Source organism: Equus asinus, chromosome 13, assembly GCF_041296235.1.
Source record: "Equus asinus isolate D_3611 breed Donkey chromosome 13, EquAss-T2T_v2, whole genome shotgun sequence".
Lineage (NCBI taxonomy): Eukaryota > Metazoa > Chordata > Mammalia > Perissodactyla > Equidae > Equus > Equus asinus.
Genome location: NC_091802.1, coordinates 56,218,380 through 56,243,278, shown reverse-complemented (window position 1 = coordinate 56,243,278; position 24,899 = coordinate 56,218,380). Strand labels below are relative to the sequence as shown.

Here is a 24,899-nt window from a genome sequence, read left to right as displayed (position 1 = left end):
AGCAGGGGCAGGCCAGGGCGAGCGGAGGCGGGGATTCGCGCGGTCCTGGGGCGGCTTTTAGGGCCGCGCCCGCGCTGGGGCTGCGGACTCTCGGCGTCGCTGTTGCCGCTGTCTTCTCTGTCGCTCCTGCCTCCACTGGCTGTCACCATGAACCCGGACCTGCTCAGGGAGCGGGCCGCCGCCAGCTTCAACCCGGAGCTGCTCACGCAAATCCTGGACGGCAGCCCCGAGAACACCCGGCGCCGCCGGGAGATCGGTGAGGGCGGCAGGCCGGGCCTCCCTGCTTCCCCGAACAAGCCTCGAGCGTCCCTCGAGGAGGAGTCGGGGGGCCCTGTGGGGTGTAGGCCGCATCCTCTGGCCCAGCTTTCTGGGAGCCAGGACCACCACTTCCAGGGGCGGCCTGTGGCGGGGGGGGGGGATCGCCCATCCCGAGAGGGGCCCTGTGCCCGCGACTCTGAAACCAGCTGTGATTATGGGAGGTCTAATGGAGCCCTGAATTCTGTCTCCCTCTTGATGCCCTTTAACTCCCAGAGAACCTGATTCTGAAAGACCCCGACTTCCAGCATGAGGACTTGAACTTTCTCACTCGCAGCCAGCGTTACGAGGTGGCTGTGAGGAAGAGTGCCAACATGGTGAAGAAGATGAGGGAGTTTGGCATCGCAGATCCTGATGAAATCATGTGGTTTAAAAAGTAGGTATGCCCTAGTGTAGATCAAGTGCCTGAACCCAAACTTTAAATCCATGGTCTATGGTGTCCTTTTTCATCATGCTTGGCGTTTGAAGGCTCAAACTGCACGTTTTCACGCCACTTTAAAGTTATATGTGTGGAAAATAATGTTTACGTTTGTATTTAAGCCTTTTAAACGGATGACCTTTGTAAAATGCTGATAATTAATGGAGATGCTGCAATTTTCATTCTCAAGAATCGTATAGATTCTTTCGCCCAGGCATCTCAATTTTGAGTGATTTTTTTTATCATCATGTAAGGTTTTTTTTTTCAATTTTGAGTGATTTAAATGCAAAATGACTTTGCTCTTTGTAAGAAGAAGGCCTGCTAAATTTAGAAGCTGAATTCGGAAGGATTTTTCCAGTTGCAAGACCAAATATTTGAGTATTTTGGAGCAATAACACATTGTATTTTCTTATGATGGTGTAGCTCTTGAGTTTAAAATAATGGAAGATATGGGATGGGTGAAGAACAACATTAGTGAAACCGCAGAATGAATATAAAGTAGTCTAAGAACCCAGCATTGTTGAATGTGGTGGCAGTGTTTAAATGGCTCGGTTCGTGTGAGACCTCATAAAAACATGCCTTGGTCCTAGTGCTGAAAAGACTATGTCCTTTTTTCAGACCATCTGTTTTCATCAATAAAGGTTAAATAATATGAATGGTGTATATTTAAGAACCAAGAAAAATGAAACATGTTGTAGGTTCAAACTGCCTTTCTGTAGTAATAGTTATTTCTGCCTTATACTGCTGCCTCTAGTACATTTTGTATCGAATTCTTTTCAGTCAGACCTAGTTGTTATTGTGGAGTTGAAATAATTTACTCTGGCCCTTAGGACCACCCTCAGAACTCCTTTCCATTTTAGTTCTAAAAATACGATTTATTTATTTTTGGCGGCCCAAATCAGAGTAGTTATTAACTTCCAAATGCTCTTCTTTATTTTTAAAGTTTGTAACTCATGGCTGTGGGGATATTGAGGTAGAGTAACTCCCAGAAGATTATATTTCTGAATTACCTGAGTAGGGTTTGTAAATTTTTAAAAATTAGTAATATTTTATTCTTTCTTAAAGTAACATGAAAGAAGACGTGCATCTTGTTTTGCTTTTCAATGATTGGTGCAGCGTGTTTCAGAATGTGGTAGAAGACTTCATAATCTGTGGTAGTTCATACGCGTGAAGTCATGATAAAAGAGAGCAAAGTCCTTTAAGTGGATGAAAGATCAGTGGACAGCAGCCAGTTGTTTTATTTATCATTTTTCACGGTACAGACCTTGCTCTTGGGGAAAATACAAACTTCAGCACACCCTTTGACATCCTTCCATTATCCCAGGATATGACAGGGAGATCAACTTAAGATGGAGAAGAGGATTGAAGATTAATCTTGGCAAATATTGAAAGCCCTCAAGTCTAAGCCACCCATGAGTTGTAACTCACGTCCACGTTTATATAAACTAAAAGTTAACTATGACATAGCGTTAATTGTGAGATGCATCGGATTTCTTATATGCTAAGATTGGGGGGAAGAGGGGATGCTAGAATTGATGAAATACAGTAATATTTCTCTTCCTGTGAATGTTGGGCATTTCCTGGTCTCTTACGTCCATTTCTCCTATCACAAAATAAAATTCATATATGAGAATATTTGGAAGTTGACTGAATATTAGTAAAATACTTTGAGATTTCTCAACTGCAGCAGTAAAAGAACTTTTCTCACCAGTCCTTGAGAAAATAAGACCTTGCTGTTTGGGGAATATAAAAGTTGTTTTCCTGGTCTCCCTTCCTGAGATTTTGTCTTTTAAAATTCTAATGAGAATCAGTAGTGGTTTTGTCATCCTTCTCAGGTAAAGCTGGTTCCTGGAAAAGCGTCTTCAGGAGGGATTAAACATAACTTTAAAACAAGCACTCAGATTTTGTTTTTAAGTTGATTTTCAAGTGACCTGAAAAAAAAACTCAATATGTTTAAGAACATAAAGATTTGACAGTCTTTATTTTGTGTCAGATATTTTTCCCTCTCAGTTTCCTACAATTATTTTGTGTCAGCAGCACCGTTTTTTAAATCCAGAGGACTTGCCTTCCTAGTTTGCTCGTTGGGATAGGAGTGTCTTACATTTCCACCATTTTGAGCACTTAAGTTACTGCTTTTATTTCTCAGAAATTCTTGTATGTTCATGTCCTCTCTACTTAGGAATGAAAGGAGATAGATAAATACTTGTTGGTTTTAGTGAGACAGGATTGTTACAAGAGCATGCTGTGGTGCTCTCGTCTTTGACAGAATGATTTCTATCCATCTACCTAATCAGCTTTGGCTCCCACTTCAGTGAGGTGGGGTGTGTTTTGTGAATGCCTCACTTCTCTGCAGTACGGCAGCAGTTTACTGGGAGGTACTAAGAAACCAATTACCTTGCCTCTTCTGTTCATATCCTTTCTTCTCTTTTCCTCTAATCGGTTTAAATTAACATTTGGTACTGGTGTAAAAATCTAGAATCTCAGAGTTAAAAAGCATTCTCAATATTGGCAAGCCCAGTCACTCCTTGGGTGCTTGCGTCTATCCCCAGCATCTCTGAAAGTTGATCTTCCACCCTAAACCTTTCTGTAAAAACCATCAGCAGCAAAGAAAACTTTTTTTTTTTTTGAGAAAGATTAGCCCTGAGCTAACTGCAGCCAATCATCTTCTTTTCGCTAAGAAAGACTGCCCCTGAGCTAACATCCATGCCCACCTTCCTCTATTTTATATGTGGGACGCCTACCACAGCATGGCGTGCCCAGCGGTGATGTCCGCACCCAGGATCGGAACCAGCGAACCTCTGTCCGCCTAAGTGGAACGTGTGCACTTAACCGCTGCACCACTGGGCAGCCCCAAAAACATTTTTTATGATGCTAATGAGAAGCTTTTATTGTTATTTATATATGACTTAGAGCACACAAGTCATTCTCTCTGGAATCTAATGATTACATTAATTCATTTTGACTAGTTAGAAATACTAATATCTAACTTTGTACATGGAGAGAATTGTTTGTTTACAAGTAGATTATGATTTCTGTAAGGCAGAAAAGAAAATGGGATAATTTGTGTAGTACTTATTTAGAAAATAGGACAAGAATGTCTTGTTTATTGTTTCTTGTTTCTTTGAAGGTGGTGGGATGGTTTCGGGGCCTCCTTAAAAGTGAATTGGCCACCTTGCCCCCTCCTTCCTTTAATTCATGCTCTATTGTACAGACCAGAATTAACTGGTGGTGACACAGCTTCCTATTCATCCCTTGAAAAGTCATGAAGATCAATTAAATGACATTTATTTTGTACTTTAAGCTCTTTATATAGATAGAAAGGACAAAATAGACCCCTATAAAATCTATAACGCGGCATAGCCAAGGCTGACTAGTGTATGTAACTTCTATTTTGACTATTTCACAGATTGCGTTTCATGAGAAGATAATTGTGGACTGAATTTCATTATGGTTAGAGTTCCCTTAATCTGGACTAATGTTCAAAGACCATGGGAAATAAATTTTTTTTCTTTTTTTGAGGAAGGTTAGCCCTGAGCTAACATCTGCTGCCAATCCTCCTCTTTTTGCTGAGGAAGACTGTCCCTGAGCTAACATCCATGCCCATCTTCCTCCACTTTATATGTGAGATGCCTGCCACAGCACTGCTTGATAAGCAGGTGCATACATCCGCATCCAGCATCCCAACCAGCAAACCCCGGCCGCCAAAGCGGAACGTGTGAGCTTAACCTCCGTGCCACTGGGCTGGACCCTGGAGATAAATTTTTCACATGCTCACATTACCTACTTCACCATCTGTAAACTCTGAAGGCCTTTAGAGATCTCTGCTCCTGCCCTGGAATATAGATTTACTATCCTGGAGGTTTGCTTCGGTTATATGGGGAAAGAGAGTTTAAATTATTCTTAGAGGAACTTTTGTTAACAGCGCTACAAATAAGTGTTCTGTGGAGTTCCTTTTGATTTTCAAAACAAATAAAACCTAAAATAAAATAAAACCAAACACATACACATACTCGAAAAAATCCAGCTAAGCAAACCAACAGATAACTTCAAAACCAAAAACAAAGGGGTTTTTAGGCCAAAACATGGGTAGAGTTGCTTCCTGGATTAATAGAATTAAAGAGGAATTCTGGCCCTGAAGTGCCTAGCAGGGAAGAGATACCACTGGATTCTGCTATTGGCCTTTTAGGGAGTAAAATGGTAAATTTTACATTTAATTTCATAAGAAAGGAATTTCAATTTTCCAAACCTTCCTTTTAAGGGCCATGCTGTTTGGCAGGAGTGGGTGGTAGAATGCAGTTTCCAGAGTACGGCTGAGCTCCTTTTCTTTTCTCTCCTGTAGACTGCATTTGGTCAATTTTGTGGAACCCGTGGGCCTCAATTACTCCATGTTTATTCCTACCTTGCTGAATCAGGGCACCACTGCTCAGCAAGAGAAATGGCTGCATTCATCCAAAGGACTCCAGATAATTGGCACCTACGCCCAGACGGAAATGGGTCACGGTTAGTCAATGTTTGAGGGTCAGTGGGTAACCCACCTCAGGACTTCAGTTAGCAAATGACTCCTGGCATTCGTTTTTCTCTGCTGCTACACATTTGGGATTTTGTTTTTACTTTAATTTTTTTCTATTTTTTATTTATTAATTTTTTGTTTGTAGGAAGATTAGCCCTGAGCTAACATCCTCTGCCAGTCTTCCTCTTTTTGCTGAGGAAGACTGGCCCTGAGCTAACATCCGTGCCCATCTTCCTCTACTTTGTATGTGTGACACCTGCCGCAGCGTGGCTTGACAAGTGGTGCCACGTCTGCACCCAGATCTGAACCTGCAAACCCCAGGCCACCGAAGTGGGACGTGTGAACTTAACCGCTGTACCACTGGGCTGGCCCTGGGATTTTGTAAATTGTTAAATCTTAAATAAAATCCAGCCTCTCATTTTCTCATAGGTCATCTCCCCATAAACTGGTCCAGGATTCTGGCCTGAAACACCCTTTGGTGTTTTTTTTTTTAAAGCCTTTTACTGTTGCTATATATGCCACGTTTTAATGGATGTTGAGCTCTTTAGAAAGATGAGGTTGAAAGTGTGGCAAAATTGTTTTGGTGTCTAATTATTAAAGACTGTTGGAAATTCTTGAGAGTATTAATGCCTCAGCAACATCTGGAAGATGCCTCTCTGCTTAAAGTTAAAGATGTGGGGGGTTTTTGTTTTGGTGAGGAAGATTGCCCCTGGGCTAACATCTTTGCCAGTCTTCCTCTATTTGGTATGTGGGACACTGCCACAGCATGGCTTCCTGAGCGGTATGTAGGTCTGCACCTGGGATGCAAACCTGCAAACCCTGGGCTGCTGAAGCAGAGTGTGCAAACTTAACCACTACACCACCAGGCTGGCCCCAAAGATGTGGGTTTTAATGGGAGCAGAGGGTTAGAGCAGGTAAGTGTCTTACCCTTTCATTGCCCACTAGCAGAGTTATAAGGAGGTTTGGAAAAAGTCCATGATTCTCTTCATTTCACTCCAACAGTCTTTTTATATGTTGTTTCTATACGTGTCCTTGGACTTTGTATTGCCAGTAATTTTGGAGAAATTGTTCCTAAATGCCTGGCTACTTTCAAACAGTTTTGTGTTTGGTCCTAATGTGAAATAGGTTTGTTTTCATAGACAAGGCCATTGGCAGGTTTGAGCGTCTTGAATATGAGCTCCCCAGTCTCATTCCTAATTATAGTGCTTCCATTATGTAAATAAAGGAAGAGAAAGACAAGGGACACAGATATCAGGAAAGTTTCACTTTTATGTTTGATGTGGTGCTTTTTGATTGTGAAATGGTGTTAGGAAATGTTCTTTGTCATAATCCCCATGAGGACTGCGGATTCTGGTGGTGACGTGTTACGAACACCCTACCAAGCACTCAAGACTTTAGCTTCAGGACGGCCAATGCGGAATAAGAGCCTGAAGAAGGGCATCCTGAGGGAAAGGCGGTAACACTCACACAGTCTTTCTCTCTTGGAGACAAAGGGTGGACTGGTGTGTATGTTTCGTAACCTTGAAATAACTTTGTGGTACAAAACCCTTTTATTCTTTTAGTATTCATTATTGTATAATTTATTTGACTTAATAATCATGCTATTCATAGGAGGCATAAGATGTAAATTATTCTGAGGCTAAATGGGTCTGATTTGTATGTCTCTTGTTGGTCTCATCCGTCTGCCTCTGTTTATAAAGTACATCGCAAATATATATTTGCTAAATTTTGAAAGAGAGGAACAAACAAGAACTGGATCTTTGCTAGTTTGAGGAGCCCAGAAATTGGACTAAGGTCCTATGTTCCTCTGGGTCAGTGTGCGTTTGTGAGAGTTTTCTGTCTCTCATTGATCCTATTTTTCAGAGATTTTCCTCTGTTTGAGTCAATTTTGTCTTAATCTCTATAGTTTATTTTAGAGAACAAAGTTGTAAGATTAGGTCTTGTCTCTTGATAGAATTTTGTCAGATCACATTGGTGTTAGTTTTGCTTTGTCAACTGTATTCTTTTCCAGGGTAGCCGGTCAGTGTATTGGTTAATTTGCTGCATGTGACAGTATAACCTTGTATAGAATATGTGGAAAGTCCTTCAACATCAGAGAAACCGGCAATAGAGCCACTTATATAGGATGAAGATTTGACAGTTAAAATTCTGAGACTTTGGAACACTGAGTGGTCAGCAATGGTGATCTGAAGAGTTCTCACAGAATTAGCTGTAACTTTGAGTTTGGGATTCTTTCACTTCCAGGTAGCTGCTGAGAAGTGCAGAATGTCAGTATTGCTCAGGCTCATTCCAGGATCCTCAAGAAGCTTAAACTTCAGTCACCTGCAGAAAGTCTCAGTGGCCAGTTTTGCCTCTTTCCTCTAGGATGTGTCTTCCCTTCTCCAAATACAACCCTGTCTCTTTAGGCGCACAAATGCGGACACACATTTGGACTGTGGGTCTGTGAGCCTTAATCAGAGGCAGAGGTCTGGGCTGAGGACACTCCGCTCCATGGGGTTCTGGTGTTGAACGTGATCCAGTGTTAATCAGCCTCACCATGTGTTTCTGCGGGTCACAAAGCAGGTAGTGTGTTTGGTCTTCACGGATAATTGATCATTTCATGTTCTTTCTGTCCGCTTCGTAGGGATTCTCTGTGCCTTCGTTTCTCTTATTATCATTATTATTACTATTATCATCATCATCATCAAGGAAAGTAGAGCTTGTGTAATACATAGTTATCATCTTTCAAGATCACTGTGTGGTTTCTTTGCAGATTCCCATCACTAATACTCAAATATGAAATAAAGTGCCTTCCTTCCTTTGAAACTTGAAAAATACATAGTAAACTTGATTTTGTAAGTCACTAATCTTTCTCCCCTGCCTCTTCACTGCTCTCTCTCTGACGGTCTCCTGACCTCTTTTTCCTGAGTGATTCTCTTCCCCGTTGGACTTCCCATGAGTCTTGCTCCCTGGGTATTTGGGCTATTCTAATTTCCCCACTATTAATAACAATATGAACTTCTTTACAGAAACTGTGTCTTTTGGAGTTATGTCTTTGGAATATCTTTCTCAGAAACGAATTACTGCATGAATATGGTTACTTTAAATTTTTTTGCTACTTTAGTATATACATCTAAGAGTTAAAATTTTTAATTTTCCAGTGCTAGTGAGCCTGGATGTTATTACGTGTTTTGGCTTAACCGTCTGCATTTCCTATGTATAAGCTGAGTTTTTCTCCTTTGGGTATTGATTGAAAAGAATCTGCATATTGATCTTATATGATTATATTGTATCCTTCCAATATTTTTTCTGTTTCCTTCTGTTTTGTTAAACATTTTGGCCTTAGTATTCAATGCATCCTTCTCTGAGTAGGTATAAATTTGCTTCTTCCCCTATCTTGGATAATTACCTTCTGTTTTCTTCCAGTTTTTTTGCTTGATTTATGTTTAATACTTTGACTTGTGTATGACATAGAGTGATGAATGAATCTACTATTTTTATGTTTATTAACTAGTACCGCTTTTCCCATTGTTCTTTCTGGTTCATCTTAGAATTTTATAATAGTTTCAGTTTATTTCTGGAACCTTAAATATGTTACATTGGTTTGTTTCTTTGTTTTTCTCCTAACATCATAAGTTTTGGCTCATTGTTGCTTCATAAGATATTTTAAAATCTGATAGGGTTTAGTATTATTACGTTTCAAGATATACGTATTTGGTGTTCTTGCGTACTTATTCTTCTAGATGAAATCTGATCTCAATTTTTCAAGTTCTAAAATATCTTCTACAGGAATTTAAAATCCATGTTACATTATATCCTTACGTTTTCTTGGGAAGTGTTTATTTAGTCCACTCAACCAGGAGTTAGCGATTTCTCTCCTGTTATTCATATCTTCTTTTATTCATCCTATTAGGATTTATATTTTTTCATAATTAAATCTTTAATATCCTGAACTAAATCACTTAAGAAATTTCAGATATTTTGTTGATTTTTAAATTGCCTTTCTTTTTACTGGGGTTTCTACTTGAATAGTCTTAATAGATAAAAGTACAGTGATTTTTTTTTTTCCCTTATAGCCTACAGCCTTTCTAAATTCATTTATTATTGATGATATTTTATTGTTGTTGATTTCCTAGGGTTATAATCATGCTGTTCGTGGAGATGCTGTTTTGATTTCTTCCTTTCTCGTGTATTGTTAATCTCATCATTTTGTCTTCAGTATTGGCTGCCAGCCTCTCCAGCCCTGTACCCTGTAGAAGGGGAGAGTAAGCATGCCTTTCGGGATCATGGTTTTAGAAGAATTGAGTCTAGTACTTCACCGAGTAAAATGTTGGTGCTTTGTAATTTTAAAATAAGTTATTTGAAAATAACATATAATCTTTATCATGCATAGCCACCTTTTTACAACAAATACTTGATTTAAGTAAAAAAACTATTCAGGTCACTTTCTCCTCGTAACATTTCTAAATTTCGTGCACTTCTGAATATTCCTTATCTTAGTCGAAAAAGAGATTTTTCTCCTGCAAACGTTCTTCAGTCTCAAACAGTTTCTAGTTGTAGTAGTTTTACCCACCCTGCTGAGGGTGTGTTGCGGTGACCCTTTGTTTTCATTATTCCATAGTACAACACACTCGTGTAACCCTCCCATGAGTGATGGGGTGCTTTGGAGGAGCTCTGGTTTCTAGTAATGCAAAATAGCCTTTCAGCACTAAAAGTGGCTCGTCCCAGGCCACAGTGTCTAGTCCTAGTTCAGAGAGTTTTCTCCTTTCAGGTCCTAGGCTTAATGTCTATTTTTGTTCCTAGGCACCATTCTTTTAAAAATGGGGGGCAGTTGGCATTCCTGTTTGTGTATGAAAGGCACTCTCTCATCCCATGTGTTTTTCTGAGGATTTCAGTGGAAACTGAAACTTTTCTTTTTCTTTTGCAATGATTGTAGACTCATAGGAACTTGCAAAAATAGCGTAAGAAGTCCCGGGGACTTTTCACCCAGTTTCCACTAGTGGTAACATCTTAGGGAATTTCCCCTTGGATACTTCCAAAGATAGCTCTGGTTTTGGCAGGTCTTCTTAGCGTCCTCATCATTGTCCCCAGCCTGGGTTGTGCGTGTACGGTAACTTCCCAACTGGTAGATGTGGTTAGGTGATGAGATTCTCGTCCTTGTTTTGCCAGTAGCTTTTTGCCCTGAAGGCACTTAACTCCTTTCAGCCTTAATTTCTTTGTAGAATGAGAAAGTCTTCTACATTTTATGTGATTGGTCTGCTGAAAGCACAGCCACCCGATTGGAAGACAGAGTTGATCAGCCTCTCCTGAGCAGTGTGCCCTGGCTATTCCCCTCCTTACCTCATATGGAACAAACTAAGAGATTTTAAAACTGAAATGCTGTTTAGGTTCCTTTCTGTGATAATTAAAGCGAGTAATAAGAGCAATATAGAGTTGATTAATTTAGAGCTGGAAATTAAATAGATGCTAGTAACATGAAAAAATACAAAGGCATGTAAAACTGCTTCCCATTAGAAATAAATTCACGCAGAAGTCTCAGGCACCTGCCAATTTTAAATGGAAAAGAATGACTTTAGGGAGTGGCTTTAAAATGATTAAGATGTTTATTATCATTAGAGATAATTCCCATATAATTGTAATGAAGAACTTGTTATGCATGATCTGTTATTTGTAATTTTTAATACGGTTGTCACTAGAAATTGCATGTCTTTTTTATTTCTGAAATTAATTATTGGGATGAAGAGCACTGTCAATTTTTGTATTAAATTGTTTCAGTAGAGCATGGCTGGATATTTGTGATGAATCTGAATGAAAAGACCAGATTTATGTAAGGGATGTGCATTATGCTAGATGTTTTATGGACAAACAGAAAAGATTCCAGCCTGGAAGCATTACTGAAATTGCATGTAGGAAAAACTTTTGTCTAGGAGACATATTGTCATTCAGAGAGCTAAGTTCTCCTGTCTCACCTTCTCATCAGAGTGAATCATTGCACAATTTCAATTCTCCATTCCATATAACCTCTTCAAATTTTTATTTCCTTTGGTTTAATTGCAAGGCTGGAATCCTCTGCCTTGCTTACGTGGTTTGTGCTGCACAGGCTTTGGAATCGGTAGCCAATCCCTGCCAAGATTAATTATTTTAGAGATGAGTAGCATAAGAAAACACTTCTTGCCAACTTAAGAAAAATGGAAATTGCCAAGAGTTTATTAAAGTTATACAGGAAGGGACAGTGCTCTCATCCATGATAAAGTCCACCCAACTAATTCATGCTTACAGAAGATTTTTTTTTCTCCTTCCCTTGCTCTGTCCGTTCAAATTGCTGATTCTCTCACACCTGCTGACTCTTCTTTCAAATGCCCATCCTCGGTATTTCTTCGAAGTTTTGTGCACCGAGGGCGGCCTGAGCCTCTGGATCTTCACTTGGGCATGTTCTTGCCCACCTTGCTTCACCAGGCAACCGAGGAACAGCAGGAGCGCTTCTTCATCCCCGCCTGGAACTTGGAGATGATTGGCACTTATGCCCAGACAGAGATGGGTCATGGTATGGTGCATTCAGTCTACCTTCTGGGTCGGGCGGGGCTCTGCAAGCTTAGCATGTATGGAGAGCCCGCCGTGTGTCAGCCATGGCATCTCCACATACTATGATCTGTTTAAACGAGATCTTTCTGCAGAGGCCAGGTTTTTCACATATGCAAGTCTTGGCATAGACATTGCTTTGGTCAGTGGAAATTAAAGTTTATGTTTTCACACAGATATGCTGAATATTTTTTTTTTGTGGGTCACTTTCAGAAGGTCAAGAATTACAAGTTGGGCCTTATTTACTAAGTGGCTTTTCAAATTCACCGAAGTTGTATAGAATTTGTGTGCATATAGAATCTGAACTGATTTTTTTTTCTTCATTACTATCTGATTACCTTCGCTACTGATACCTTAATGATCTTGCACAAATTCCAGGAGAAGTACAAATTAACGGTACGTGTGCTCTTTGACTTGCTGTAGGGGAATGAGTGGCTTATATAGCCTAATGTGCAGCAGTTTATACTTTGAACTTATTTGTACCTTGATTCAGTAAATTCAGTAAAGTTCTGAAAGTGGCTTGGCCAGAGGGTAGAACAAATAAGATAAGCTGTACTTCCAAGCAGTTGGTTTCAAACTCTGTATCTACCACCTTTTCTTTTCTCTTTCCATCCCCCACCCACCTTTTTTCATGAACTATACGGGGCTGAAGGTGTCGTGTCTGTTCCTGTTATCATCTGATCTGAACTGGTATCTGCATTTGCCATTCGTTTGTTTCTGGCTTCTCTTTTTTTACTCAGACATTTCAGAACAACTAGTCTAGTGTATGTTTGCCACTTGCTCCTTACTTCTGTACAACTTCATCTTAATTTGATAGCCATTTTGGTTCTCTGTGCTGACTAGTATTTTACAGGATTTTCACAAGACTCAAGGTGAAATGCTCTTTGGTTCTATTGTTTGCATTTGGTACAAAATGTTTGCATTATCTATTCTGTTTCATATGTTACTTCTTTTTCTACAAAAACTGCTTCTTTAGTGAAAGGGGTCTAAGTGTCTGGGTCCTTGGTTCCCACTTGGGTAGGTTGTGGATCACACATAAACTGGCCATTTCTGTCATTCAACTTGGAAGTTTCTCAGCGTTTCAGAGTTGTGTTTAAAGAGGTGTAGCATCATCAAAGCAGTTTGTAAGATTCTCAGCATTTGCTTCAGGATAGAGAGAGTGTCACTTAGAACATTTTTCTGTAACTTTTTTCAAAGAATTTTGGCACATTTGTGTTAGAATTTAAAACACAAATCCCTATCCATCTCTAGTGAACATGTGAACCTGAGAGCACTTCCTAGTCACGCTGATGGACCAGCCAGGACTAAGTTGAAGCCTGGCATTGTTGGGTGGACTTAGACCTTATTATTGGATCTTTAGAAATCCAGAAAAGTCACTATTCCAAGAAATTCTGCGTTGCTCATAATGGCTATACCTTTTTAAGCTCCATTCCATTCCAGCAATCATTCTGAAATAAATTCTCAGTTTATAAGAACTTTAGCTGGAGGCTCTTCCTGTCACATTATTTTTTTCTTCGTAGTGATACAGAGGTCCAGAATGTTGAATTGGTGTACTAAACACAATATGTATGAGTTGAAACTGGCATACTCACGACTTAGAGATGGGTTTAAAAGGGCAATTAACTTCTCTGTTAAATTCATATATTTTCAACTTAATAGGAACTGTCTGATTTAAGTATAGGGAATTATGTATCTTGATTATCAACCATTTGTAGCTTGTCTACAAATGTGTTGTTGTCATTAGAGTTTGTTTTTCTCTGAGCTGCTAGAGCTTAAAGGACTGGGCAGAGGTTTTACCCCACACCTGTTTGTTCCCGTTTTCTATCTGAAGTGAATGTAGTTTATTTTCTCAGGAACTCATCTTCGAGGCTTGGAAACCACAGCCACTTATGATCCTGAAACCCAGGAGTTCATTCTCAACAGTCCTACTGTGACCTCCATCAAATGGTGGCCTGGTGGGCGTAAGTGGATTTTTATCATTTATTGGATATTTTGAAGATCTATTTTAAGATTGTATTTAGAATGTAGAGCCTTTTTGAGAATATCATTTTGAAATATAGAAAAAAAATCTCTGAGTCTTAAACTATTCTAAGCTATTTCACGGTTTCTTATGGTGCATGTTATAGATATTTATACGTTTTACAAAGCACAGAAAGGACAGCTATCTTACTCAGCTTTTCTTAGTTTTTCATCTAAACATTCGCATGTGTTAGCATAGTTTCTGTAGTCATTATTTAAACTTAGTATTCCTTGTTTGGTTAGTCATTTCCGTATTGTCAAGCATTTGAGTTGTTTCAAATTTTTATTATAAACAGCTGTGACATGAAACTTACTTAATATGGTCTTCCATTCTGAGTTATTGTCTTAGGATGAATATTTCAGATGGCGTTAGTGGTTGAAAGATTTTGTTATTCGCATTATATTTTCAATATATAACATTACATTTTGGTAAGAAATAAACGAGCATGCAAAAAATAAATATTTCTTGGTGTACTAACAAAAATCTCCTAAAGCAGCTCTATCCCATAGAACTTTCTGCAGTGATGGGAATATTCTCTGTCTTTGCTGTTCAGTACGGTAGCCACTGGCCACATATAGCTAGCTAGTGAACGCTTGAAATGTGACTAATTGCCTGTAGAACTGAATCTTATCTTTTATTTAATTATAATTAGTTTAAATGTAAATAGCCACATGTGGCTAGTGGCTACTGTTTTGGAAAGCACTGCCTTAAGGGAGAAAAAGGAAGTAATTTAAATTGGTATTCTTATGGTTCTCCTAAGATTTTCTTTAAGTAAATAAAATAACTAGAAAAGAAGGTAAAGTTGCCTTTTCTTAAATGAAGGATTGCTGTCCAATCCTTAACTGTGCACCTTAAACTGACACACTGTTACATGTCAATTATATCTCAAAAAAATTTATAAAGCTTTTGTATGTATAGAAAAATGGATTGCTTTGCCAAAATTTAGTAAGTTTTAATAATCATCAGTGTAAGTGAATTTCTTTTTGAAAACTGGGTGTGGTACTGTCATAAGGCAGACTCTCTGGGCACACTTTATTGATAGAGTCTAGTGTTATATTTAACATAGAATTTTCAAACCCATGTTTTGTTTCTGTCCTTTGAAAGTTTAAGAATGTTTGCTCACTTCTCGTTCTCTTTGGTGTTGCAGTTGGAAAGACTTCAAATCATGCAATAGTTCTTGCCCAACTCATCACTAAGGGGAAATGCTATGGATTACATGCCTTCATGGTACCTATTCGTGAAATTGGGACCCATAAGCCTTTGCCAGGTAGAATTGTTCATCCAATGTTAAGATCAAAAATTAAACTGATCAGTTTCTTCTGAAAAAAGTATAACACAACTAAAGACGCAGGGGAGAGCCAGAAATTCCAGAGCATAAACATTTTGTGACTTTTCTTTCATCTGTGGTAGGCATTACCGTTGGAGACATTGGCCCCAAATTTGGCTATGATGAGATGGATAATGGCTACCTGAAGATGGACAATTATCGTATTCCCAGAGAAAACATGCTAATGAAGTATGCCCAGGTATATTTAGACAGAAAATAGGAGCAGAGGTGTCAAACATGGGAGTTTCAGTGGCTTTCGATAACCACAGGGTTAGAAGGATCTATTCTTTATTAGAAGGTAACGTATTTTTACTTCTGATGCTTCTTTTATTGTGACGGTGAAATCAAAAGCCCTTGACAGGTGTGAAGAGCATACATATTCTGGTTTGCTAAACCAGTGGGTCTCAAACCTGGCATGCATTAGAATCACCTGGAATGCTGGTTAAGGTAGGTCAGGGTGGGGACTGAGGTGGTGTGTTTCAAACAAGTTCCCAGGTGATGCTGATGCTGCCATTTGGGGGACTACACTTTGTGAATCACTGGCCTAAAGTGCCACGTCAGTTTAACAGAAGGAAGCATCAGTTCCATGTTCTTTTTCCAGGTGAAGCCTGATGGCACATACGTGAAACCTGTGAGTAACAAGCTGACCTATGGGACCATGGTATTTGTCAGGTCCTTTCTCGTGGGAGAAGCTGCTCGGTCTCTGTCTAAGGCTTGCACCATTGCCATCCGATACAGCGCCGTGAGGCACCAGTCTGAAATCAAGCCAGGGTAAGGGTGGAGTCTGAGATGGTCTCAGTACTGAAGACCTGGCTTTGACCCATTCAGATATCAAAATTCCCAGATGTGGTATAGAGAAGACGCATTGGCTATGCAAAATTAGCCAGGATGGCAGTGTGCTAGGTCTGCCACTTAGAGCCTAAACTTCTTTTCTTAAGTAGAAAGATGCAAATAACCGCCTTATTATTATTTTTAACCTTCTAAGAAAAACAGTAATAATGTTACCTGAGCTCTATAAATGAAATATTCAAAGTAGTAAAAGAGGTTTGAAAATTCTAATTGCTACTAACAACTACGAATTGGGTATGATGAAAGTGACATTAAATTTGATTCCGTAATGTGTTCATGAACATAGTTTATTCCTACTACTGTGTTTCACTTGGGCATCACTCCCTGATAACCTTTTTACTCTTAAAAGAAGCAATAAAGAAATTGACAAGAGCAGACTTTCTTAGACGTCAAATAGTTAATTTAACCCTGCATTGGGTCTTCTCCAAAACTGTGGTCAGAATATAGTTTATTCCACCCTGGTTAGACCTCTTTACATTGCCTTCCTCCTTTGAGGTCAACTAAGTTGGATTTTGTATATTGCTATAAGATGCAGTTTCCTTAGTCATACTGGCAAGACTAAGATAGATATGAACTTCATAGCCGGGAAATTCTGTCCACCTAAGGCAGTTCAATAAGGCAGTTTAAGAGCATGGTGTTCTGTAGCCACATAGCCTAGATTTAAATCGAGACTCTCACTTATTGGCTCTGTGACCTCAGGCAGGTTCTTAACCTCTCATTTTCCCCATCCATGAAATGGGGATAATAGCTACCTCATAGGGTCTTTATGAGGATTAAATAAGTTAATATATCAAAGTGTTCAGACTAGAAGCTGGCATATAGTAAGTTCTATATAAGTGTTTATTTTTTTTCCTATATACTTTAGTGAACCAGAACCGCAGATTTTGGATTTTCAAACCCAGCAGTATAAACTCTTTCCACTCCTGGCTACTGCCTATGCCTTCCAGTTTGTAGGCGCATACATGAAGGAGACCTATCTTCGGATTAATGAAGGCATTGGCCAAGGGGACCTGAGTGAATTGCCAGAGGTACGTGTTTAGTCTCATTCGCTTGTGGACACCCTTCTGTTTCATATTTACCTGCTGGATAATGTCCAGAGAAAACTAAACCTTGGGATATTATGAAAGGAATCCCTGTACTCTCAAAGATACAGAAATTTTTCTGATTGAAAGTGGATCAGATATGAAGATATGTGGGTTTTGTCTTTAAGTTTCAGAAGTACTGTACCACATTGGTCATTTGTTAATCAAAGGAAAATAAGTGGTGACTTTTTGCCAAGTAGAACAGTTCAGAAGGGAATCTTGGGAAGGTTATTAATTCGGGCCAATTAGATGACCATGCATCTTCAGTTTACATACGTGTCAAGTGCTGTTGAAAGTGACTGGCACTGTCAGGTGAGGGATTAGTGTTTCCCTTTGGAACTGGGACTCTTAGCACCGATGTTCTGATGGCCTTGTGCTTTCCCCCTTCAGCTTCACGCACTCACCGCCGGGCTGAAGGCTTTCACCTCCTGGACAAGTAACGCTGCTATTGAAGCATGTCGCATGGCTTGTGGCGGTCATGGCTATTCTCATTGCAGTGGTCTTCCAAATATTTACGTCACTTTTACTGCAACGTGCACCTTTGAGGGAGAAAATACTGTCATGATGCTGCAGACAGCTAGGTGAGAATCTAATTCATGATTTCTCTCTCATCGAGGACGTTCCACTCCTTTTCATCGGTTCCTTTTCCCATGTTTTCTCTTCACGTCATGTTTGTTCCTGAAAGATGTAGTTTTGCCTTCCATCCTGACCCACTGTTTTTATCTTGTGGTGAGACCAACGAGTATGAAACACCTGTCTCTTAGCTTAAAGTCATTTCAGGAGTTTATTTCTGTTTCACAGAAAGTCTAGTTACTGAAAGCATGCATACTGGTGATTTTTAGGTTCCTGATGAAAAGTTACGACCAGGTGCACTCAGGAAAGTTGGTGTGTGGCATGGTGTCCTACTTGAATGACCTACCCAGTCAGCGCATCCAGCCCCAGCAGGTAGCTGTCTGGCCGAGTGTGGTGGATATCAACAGCCCTGACAGCCTAACAGAAGCGTATAAACTCCGTGCGGCCAGGTGAGCTCACCTTCCAAAGCTAGAATAGGCGGCTGTGGGGACCTGTCGGGCCAGGGGCCTAATGGAAGAGGAAGAAGGTGTGGGTACTGTTGATTGTGTCTGCCAAGCTTGAGTTTTCTTTCCTTTTTTAACAGATTAGTAGAAATTGCTGCGAAAAACCTTCAAACTGAAGTGTTTCACCGAAAAAGCAAGGAGGTAGCATGGAACCTAACTTCCGTTGACCTTGTTCGAGCAAGTGAGGTCAGCGACAGTTCTCCCCCTCCTGTCTGCCCCACCCTCCTCCCCTCTCATTTTCTTAGTGCAAAAACCCTTGTCACTGTGTGTTGAATCTTTTTCAGAGGTTCTCACTCTGCTGTTTGCTTTTTATCTAGGCACATTGCCACTATGTGGTAGTGAAGCTCTTTGCAGAAAAACTTCTCACGATTCAAGATAAATCCGTCCAGGCTGTCTTAAGGAATTTATGTCTCTTGTATTCTCTATATGGAATCAGTCAGAATGCAGGGGATTTTCTTCAGGTAAGTATTTTCTAAGGTTAAGTCCTGTTTATTATTTTTATAGAAAAATAATTGTGGTCTACTGTATGTGTGTGTATATATAAATACGCACCTGTCTGTATACAGACATACCTGTACGTGTTTGCTTGTTTTGTTTCTTTTAGGGGAGCATCATGACTGAGTCTCAAATTACCCAAGTACACCAGCGCGTAAAGGAGTTGCTGACTGCCATTCGCCCTGATGCTGTTGCTTTGGTCGATGCTTTTGATTTTCAGGATGTGACACTTGGCTCTGTGCTTGGCCGCTACGACGGGAATGTGTATGAAAACTTGTTTGAGTGGGCCAAGAAATCTCCCCTGAACAAAACAGAGGTAAAAACAATGTCTTTTCACCTTTTGAAATTCTTCAGTTAAATATTAAGGCGAGAAAGACCTCTGAGAGCGATCTGTCTGTGGAAGCGTTGGAAGTTCCTGTGGCCACTTCAGACAATCACTTTATTTGAGCAATAGGTTCAGAAGGGAACTGGGTTTTTCCCACAGTAGGGAGGTTTTTAATTTCCTTGAGTATTTAATAACTAATTGAAATTTTTCAAACGTTTAGAAAAATAGAATACCCCGATGCACCTGCATGTCCCCTTTGTGCTGCTTCAACAGCTGTCTACTCACGTCCAGTTGTGTTTCATCTGATCCCCCAGCCCCCACCTCCTCCTCCTGGGGATTATTTTGAAACAAATCCAAGGTATCAGATAATTTTATCCATAGATATTTCAATATGTATCTCTAAAAGAAAAAGATTTTTTTGAAAAATTAACCCCTTACTTGAGGCCGGCCTGGTGGCACAGCAGTTAAGTGCGCACGTTCCGCTTCTCGGTGGCCTGGGGTTCGCCGCCTCGGATCCCAGGTGCGGACATGGCACCCCTTGGCAAAAGCCATGCTGTGGTAGGCGTCCCACATATAAAATAGAGGAAGATGGGCATGGATGTTAGCTCAGGGCCAGTCTTCGTCAGCAAAAAGAGGAGGATTGGCAATAGTTAGCTCGGGGCTATAATCTTCCTCAAAAAAAAAAAAAACCACTTACCATTCTCACACCTAAACAAATTAATAACAAATTTTTTAATATCGTGAACTGCCCAATGTCCAGATTTCCCCAATTGACTCAATTCTTTTTTTTTCCCCTTAAATTTATTTGAATTAGCATCCAAATAAAGTCCAGATAACTTCTCCATTAAAATTATGCTGGGGGGGGGTCAGCCCTGTGGCTGAGTGGCTAAGCTCGCATGCTCTGCTGCAGCAGCCCAGTGTTTCGTCGGTTCGAATCCTGGGCACGGACATGGCACTGCTCATCAAGCCATGCTCAGGCGGCATCCCACATGCCACAACTGGAAGGACCCACAACTAAGAATATACAACTGTGTACCTGGGGGGCTTTGGGGAGAAAAAGGAAAAATTAAAAAAAAAAAAAAAATTATGCTAGGGACCAGCCCAGTGGCGCAGCAGTTAAGTTTGCACATTCCGTTTCGGCAGCCCTGGGATTCACCGTTTTGGATCCCAGGTGCAGGCCTACGCACCACTTGTCAAGCCACGCTGTGGCAGGTGTCCCACATATAAAGTAGAGGAAGATGGGCATAGATGTTAGCTCAGGGCCAGTCTTCCTCAACAAAAAAGAGGAATGGTGGCAGATGTTAGCTCAGGGCTAATCTTCCTAAAAAAAAAAAAGTATGCTATTTTAGGGGCCAGCCCGGTGGCATAGTGGTTAAGTTCACATGCTCTGCTTTGGCAGCCGGGGTTCATGGGTTTGGATCCCGGGTGCAGACCAACACACCACTTGTCAAGCCATTCTGTGGCGCATACCACATACAAAAAATAGAGGAAGATTGGCACAGATGTTAGCTCAGGGACGATCTTCCTGAAGCAAAAAGAGGAAGATTGGCAACAGATGTTAGCTCAGGGCCCATCTTCCTCACAAAATAAATAAAGTATGTAACGTTTATTTCAAAAAAAAAAGTGCTATTTTACCTTACAAGCTCTTTATCAGTAATTTCTTCTCTTTCTCGTCCCTGCAGGTCCATGACTCTTACTACAAGCACCTGAAGCCACTGCAGTCCAAGCTCTGAAGTGTCACGATGATGAGTTTGGTCTGCTCCAGGAAGTGGCTCTGCTCTTCTACTCCCCTTACTCCTGTTGCACAAATCTATGTGGTGTCTTTATTGAATTCAGAGAGCTATAGAGCAAATGATAAATGGACCCCTTTCCTCTTTTTGTAAATGAAAGAGAAAAAACAGATTTCAGAGATTAAATGAAAAAAAGATGTCTTTTAAGTGCAATTAACACTGAAAGAGATCTGTTAAGCATTCAGAAAAAGCTTTAAGAAATGCAGTATGACTTCCATTTATAATGCTGCTGATCCCAGTAGGCCATGACTTTTGATAATTAGTAGAATTTAACTACTAAGTAGTTAATTATTTTCATGTCTTAATTGTTAATCACTGGATATATGTGTTTTTAAGCAAAGGTATTTTTTAAGTGAGGTAGAGCCTTTCCAAGCTTTCCTGCTAAATGTCCTAGCACTTCTGCTGTGGGGCCTGGCTACAAAGCAGGACTGAAGCAAAGGGACTGGGGGTGAGAAGCTAATCAGGAAGCTGAGTGTGAGTTTGTGGTTGACAGCGTTGGCGCACTCTCTGCCCGCTTGCCCTCTTGCTGAACTATTGCTGTGTATCCTTCCCATCTGACTATTCCTCCTAGCATTTTGCCCACACAAGGACTTCTTCACCACAGGCCACTGCAGGATCATTAGCTCATGTGCTTAGGAATTCGTTTCTTATTCGAGGAATCCCTGAATTGTCTGTAGAGCACTACAGCTGCCTTTGTCTCTAACTGCTTGGGAAGGTGTAGGCAACAAGGTTATCTCTACATGTAACTTTTGGAAGCCGATGGCACGTGAGTCAGTGGTGTTCGCTCTCCCTCCTTCTCGCTCTCCTCTCCCAAAAGAGATGCTGAAGAAAGGAGAAAAAAAGAGTCACAGTTCTTTCTTAGTAGAATAAATGTAGGGAGAACTCTCACTTATGGTGATTGTAACTTTGGTGACCATATTAACTGGATTTTCTAGAACAACTTAGATTTCATATATTCCGTCATTTTGGTGTAAACCATTAAAATGCCTGGAGATTACAGTATCTGGCATTACCAAAAAAAAGAGGCATCACTCAGGTCACCTCTTATACCCAGGAGTAGCACAGAAAAATGCTTTGACAAACCATGTGTTCTGATTTTTAGAACAGAGAATATAATCGTTGAAACTATGGCTAAACGATGAATGGAGGTTCCATAGAATTGTCGATCTGGCTCTGTTTTCAGTATGTTTCTAGCAGCTTTATCTGAATTGCTAAATTGTCCTTTCAGCTGAAATCCAATTTAAACAATCATTCTATATTTAATGGTTAAACATGTACCTCTTGAGTTTTTTTCCTTGAAATCAGTGTAAAACATGTCACTTGATCTTTTTTAACCTGTTAACTGTTTGTATCTGTGACATCTGCCTCATGAAACCAGTTCTAGAATCAGTCTTGAGAATGTAGTATAATTCAGCGGAAATGTAGTTGCTGTCTTGGGACCTGCCATAAACTGTATCCCAGTGGAACCAGTAATGTGACTTTTAGGTCCAGCAGAAATACTACCTGTTGACAGAAGCCCTAATCTTTCTACCAAGAGACTTAATTAATAATTGTATTAAGATTGCAATAAAAAGCACTGTGTGTTAATCTCATTTGGGTATATCTGGACAGTACAGATTCTGGGAAATAACAGAAGGTAAATTTGAATTGCTTAATATTGACCTGTTAAATGTCGAATTGTTTCAGAATTGGTGGTGAAATACCTTATTCACAGACGCATATCTGTGGTCAGGATCTGAGCTGTTTGAAATGACGCCCCACCTAATCCAGCTGCGCAGATCTGGGTCCGTCTTTACAGATTTGAACAGCATATCGATGCTATGCAGACACCTTCACTCCAGCACCTTGAGTTTTATTTAAAAACTAAATCTGATATTTGATACTATTTTTATTAACATTGGAATGTTTCGTCTTGAACTTTATTCACTGTAATCAAAGCATAAAGGTACAATAAAACCTCACTAATTTGTACTATCAAGAGGGAAAGAGTATGCCACACACTTAGGAAGAATTTTAAGATAGAGGTTTATTAGATTTAGGTAAGACTAAGAACCAAAACATAAGGCGTGAGACCTGCCTGAGCAGATAGCTGTCCATTAGCCATCATTGCTGTGTAGCAGTATCTGAATGCGCTGGCTGATCTAGGAGCACCTATTTATTTTGTTGGCTGCTTAGTAAAGGAAGCAGCAGAGCCAGTTTGCTGTCCCTAAGAAGCCAGATTTTGCCACAGATGAGTTTGGTTCTGTTGGGTTCTTTGTAAGCTGTTTTCACAAAAAGTACAGAGATAAAATTCAACTTAGTCTTCTCTAGAATGATAATACTGAGTAGAATAAATGAGATTTTTCTATTAGATGATAATGATATAAGCCTTTTTAGAAAGTACTCTGAGCAGTACCCAAAATGGAAAATTTGAGATTTAGTACAGATGTTTTTGCAATTTGTAATGGAGGACGGTTGATTCTTCCTCTGGTGTTTGGAGCTCTACTTTATGCTCTTCTAGAGATGTCCTGAGTTGTATTTCAGTATTTGGACATTAGTGGCCTGAAAACAGTTGGTCTCAACACCTTTGGGGCTCTTCATGTTCTTGTCTTCAGAACATAGCACTGCTAAGTATCAGCTTATCTTCAGAACATTTGCTTAATGTTGCAACATTAACTTGCTTCACATGCTTCTGAGAACTCATTGCTTGTAATTTCAGAATACATCTACCTGGAGGCATTTTATAGCTCCTAAACTTACCATGTTAGACTTAACTCTTGAATTTTCTTCAGTGCAGGGCTTTGGCTGGAGAAATATAACTTCAAATTCATGATCCTAGAGTTCCCTGGGCAACAGAAATTCTTTAGTTGACTGCTGCTCAAAGTCCCTCCTCCCCCTCTGCTTTCTTTCCATCTTGTTAGGAAGGGAGAGAACTGGAAGCAGATAGTCTGTAATATCTGCGAATCATAAATGTGGAAGGTATGCCTGGGGTTATCGATTGTATTCAAGATTAGCTGCTACTGTAGCTGCAGAGAGGAGCAGTGCCAGGAAATTGATTACTCTCCTTGAGACCAAGTGTCTTGTTGATTCTCCTGACTCAAATAAAGGTTTTGATCACTTTCATGGAATAATGTAGAGATCATTTCAGCTAATTGATTACTACTCCATGCTTGGGGGATTAGACCAAGCCACACTGTAAATTACTAAAATGACTTTCATTTTAAAATAGTGGCGGAGTTTTGTTTTTAGCCATCCACACTTACACATTTTTCAGTACCTATTCCTGTAGTTCATGATAGTAAACATAGAAAACACAGGGAACCTTTGGAGTTACCAGATGTTACCTGCAAATTCTAGATTCCAAGGGTTTTGTTTGATTTTGATTTTGCCTTAAGTTTAAGTGGGCCACTGATTATCTCGGGAAGATCATGAGAAATTGGGAGTGATTTTAAGAATTATGAAGTAGAGCAAATTGCCACATTACTGTTGACTGTCATATATGATCAGCATAATCAGACTGCTGACTGCTACTTTGTAAACACCATTTTATTTCCATCCGCTGTGGATTTAAGGATAGGACTTAACATCCTTTGGCGTATATAATTACTTTGCTCCTTTTTAACTTTTACCGTTGTGGTTTGAGTTTGGTTCTTACCTGACCAGATGCATTTCGCATGTATTGTTACCCATCCCTGACTGGACGCTTCGTCCGGGGTAGGAGTAGGGAGGAGGTGCACGTGGCCAGAGCGTGGGTCGCGGATGGACGGCAGTGGCTCACCAACACTACTTGGCCTGCGAGTAAGCCAAACCACTAACTCCCTTTTCCTTTGTAAAACTGAAAAACCTTTAATAAAATCGATAATTAACACAAGTATTATACGTGTCTTTGTTGGGTGACGGTATTGGGTTTCATCATGGCTTCGCTGCTTTGATTTTCATGACAATGGTCACGGCCATTTCCCTACGCTTTGGTGTGTGGGATAAATACATAATTATGGTTTATCGGTCCTCCAGTCTTAACACGTTTCTCACGCCCCCAACCCCGCCCCGAGTCAGCCCTCGGAAGAGTGCTAGAGGAACTTTAGTGTTTGGTCTTGGAGCCCAGGCCCCAGGGAGTCTTCCAGGGAGGATGGGGGGGAAAAGCCGCCCGGCCTC

General features: G+C 40.2%; 1 protein-coding gene across 5 annotated transcripts; it reads left to right on the top strand.

Annotated features, from left to right (window-relative positions):
• The first annotated feature begins 16 nt into the window (after positions 1 to 16).
• Positions 17 to 24,615, top strand: ACOX1 (acyl-CoA oxidase 1). Of its 5 annotated transcripts, XM_070483660.1 has the most exons (15): positions 17 to 256; positions 532 to 691; positions 5,073 to 5,233; positions 11,606 to 11,766; positions 13,655 to 13,762; positions 14,969 to 15,088; positions 15,232 to 15,347; positions 15,750 to 15,919; positions 16,863 to 17,025; positions 17,470 to 17,660; positions 17,922 to 18,101; positions 18,236 to 18,341; positions 18,473 to 18,616; positions 18,760 to 18,966; positions 20,658 to 24,615. In XM_070483660.1, the coding sequence occupies exons 3-15, from the start codon at positions 5,169 to 5,171 to the stop codon at positions 20,706 to 20,708; spliced, it is 1,782 nt and encodes a 593-aa protein (XP_070339761.1). In that variant the 5' UTR covers positions 17 to 256; positions 532 to 691; positions 5,073 to 5,168; the 3' UTR covers positions 20,709 to 24,615. The 5 variants fall into 5 exon arrangements, with proteins under 5 accessions (XP_070339761.1, XP_014695352.1, XP_014695353.1 ...); XM_014839866.3 differs by lacking the exon at positions 5,073 to 5,233; XM_014839867.3 differs by lacking the exon at positions 11,606 to 11,766.
• Positions 24,616 to 24,899: the final 284 nt, after the last annotated feature.

Bases quoted from the DNA above. Each gene is read 5' to 3' on its own strand.
- ACOX1 (XM_014839866.3), top strand. From the start codon at position 148: ATGAACCCGGACCTGCTCAGGGAGCGGGCCGCCGCCAGCTTCAACCCG. The intron at 18,102-18,235 runs GTGAGCTCACCT...CTTTTTTAACAG, and splicing joins TATAAACTCCGTGCGGCCAG to ATTAGTAGAAATTGCTGCGA. The intron at 18,617-18,759 runs GTAAGTATTTTC...TGTTTCTTTTAG, and splicing joins ATGCAGGGGATTTTCTTCAG to GGGAGCATCATGACTGAGTC.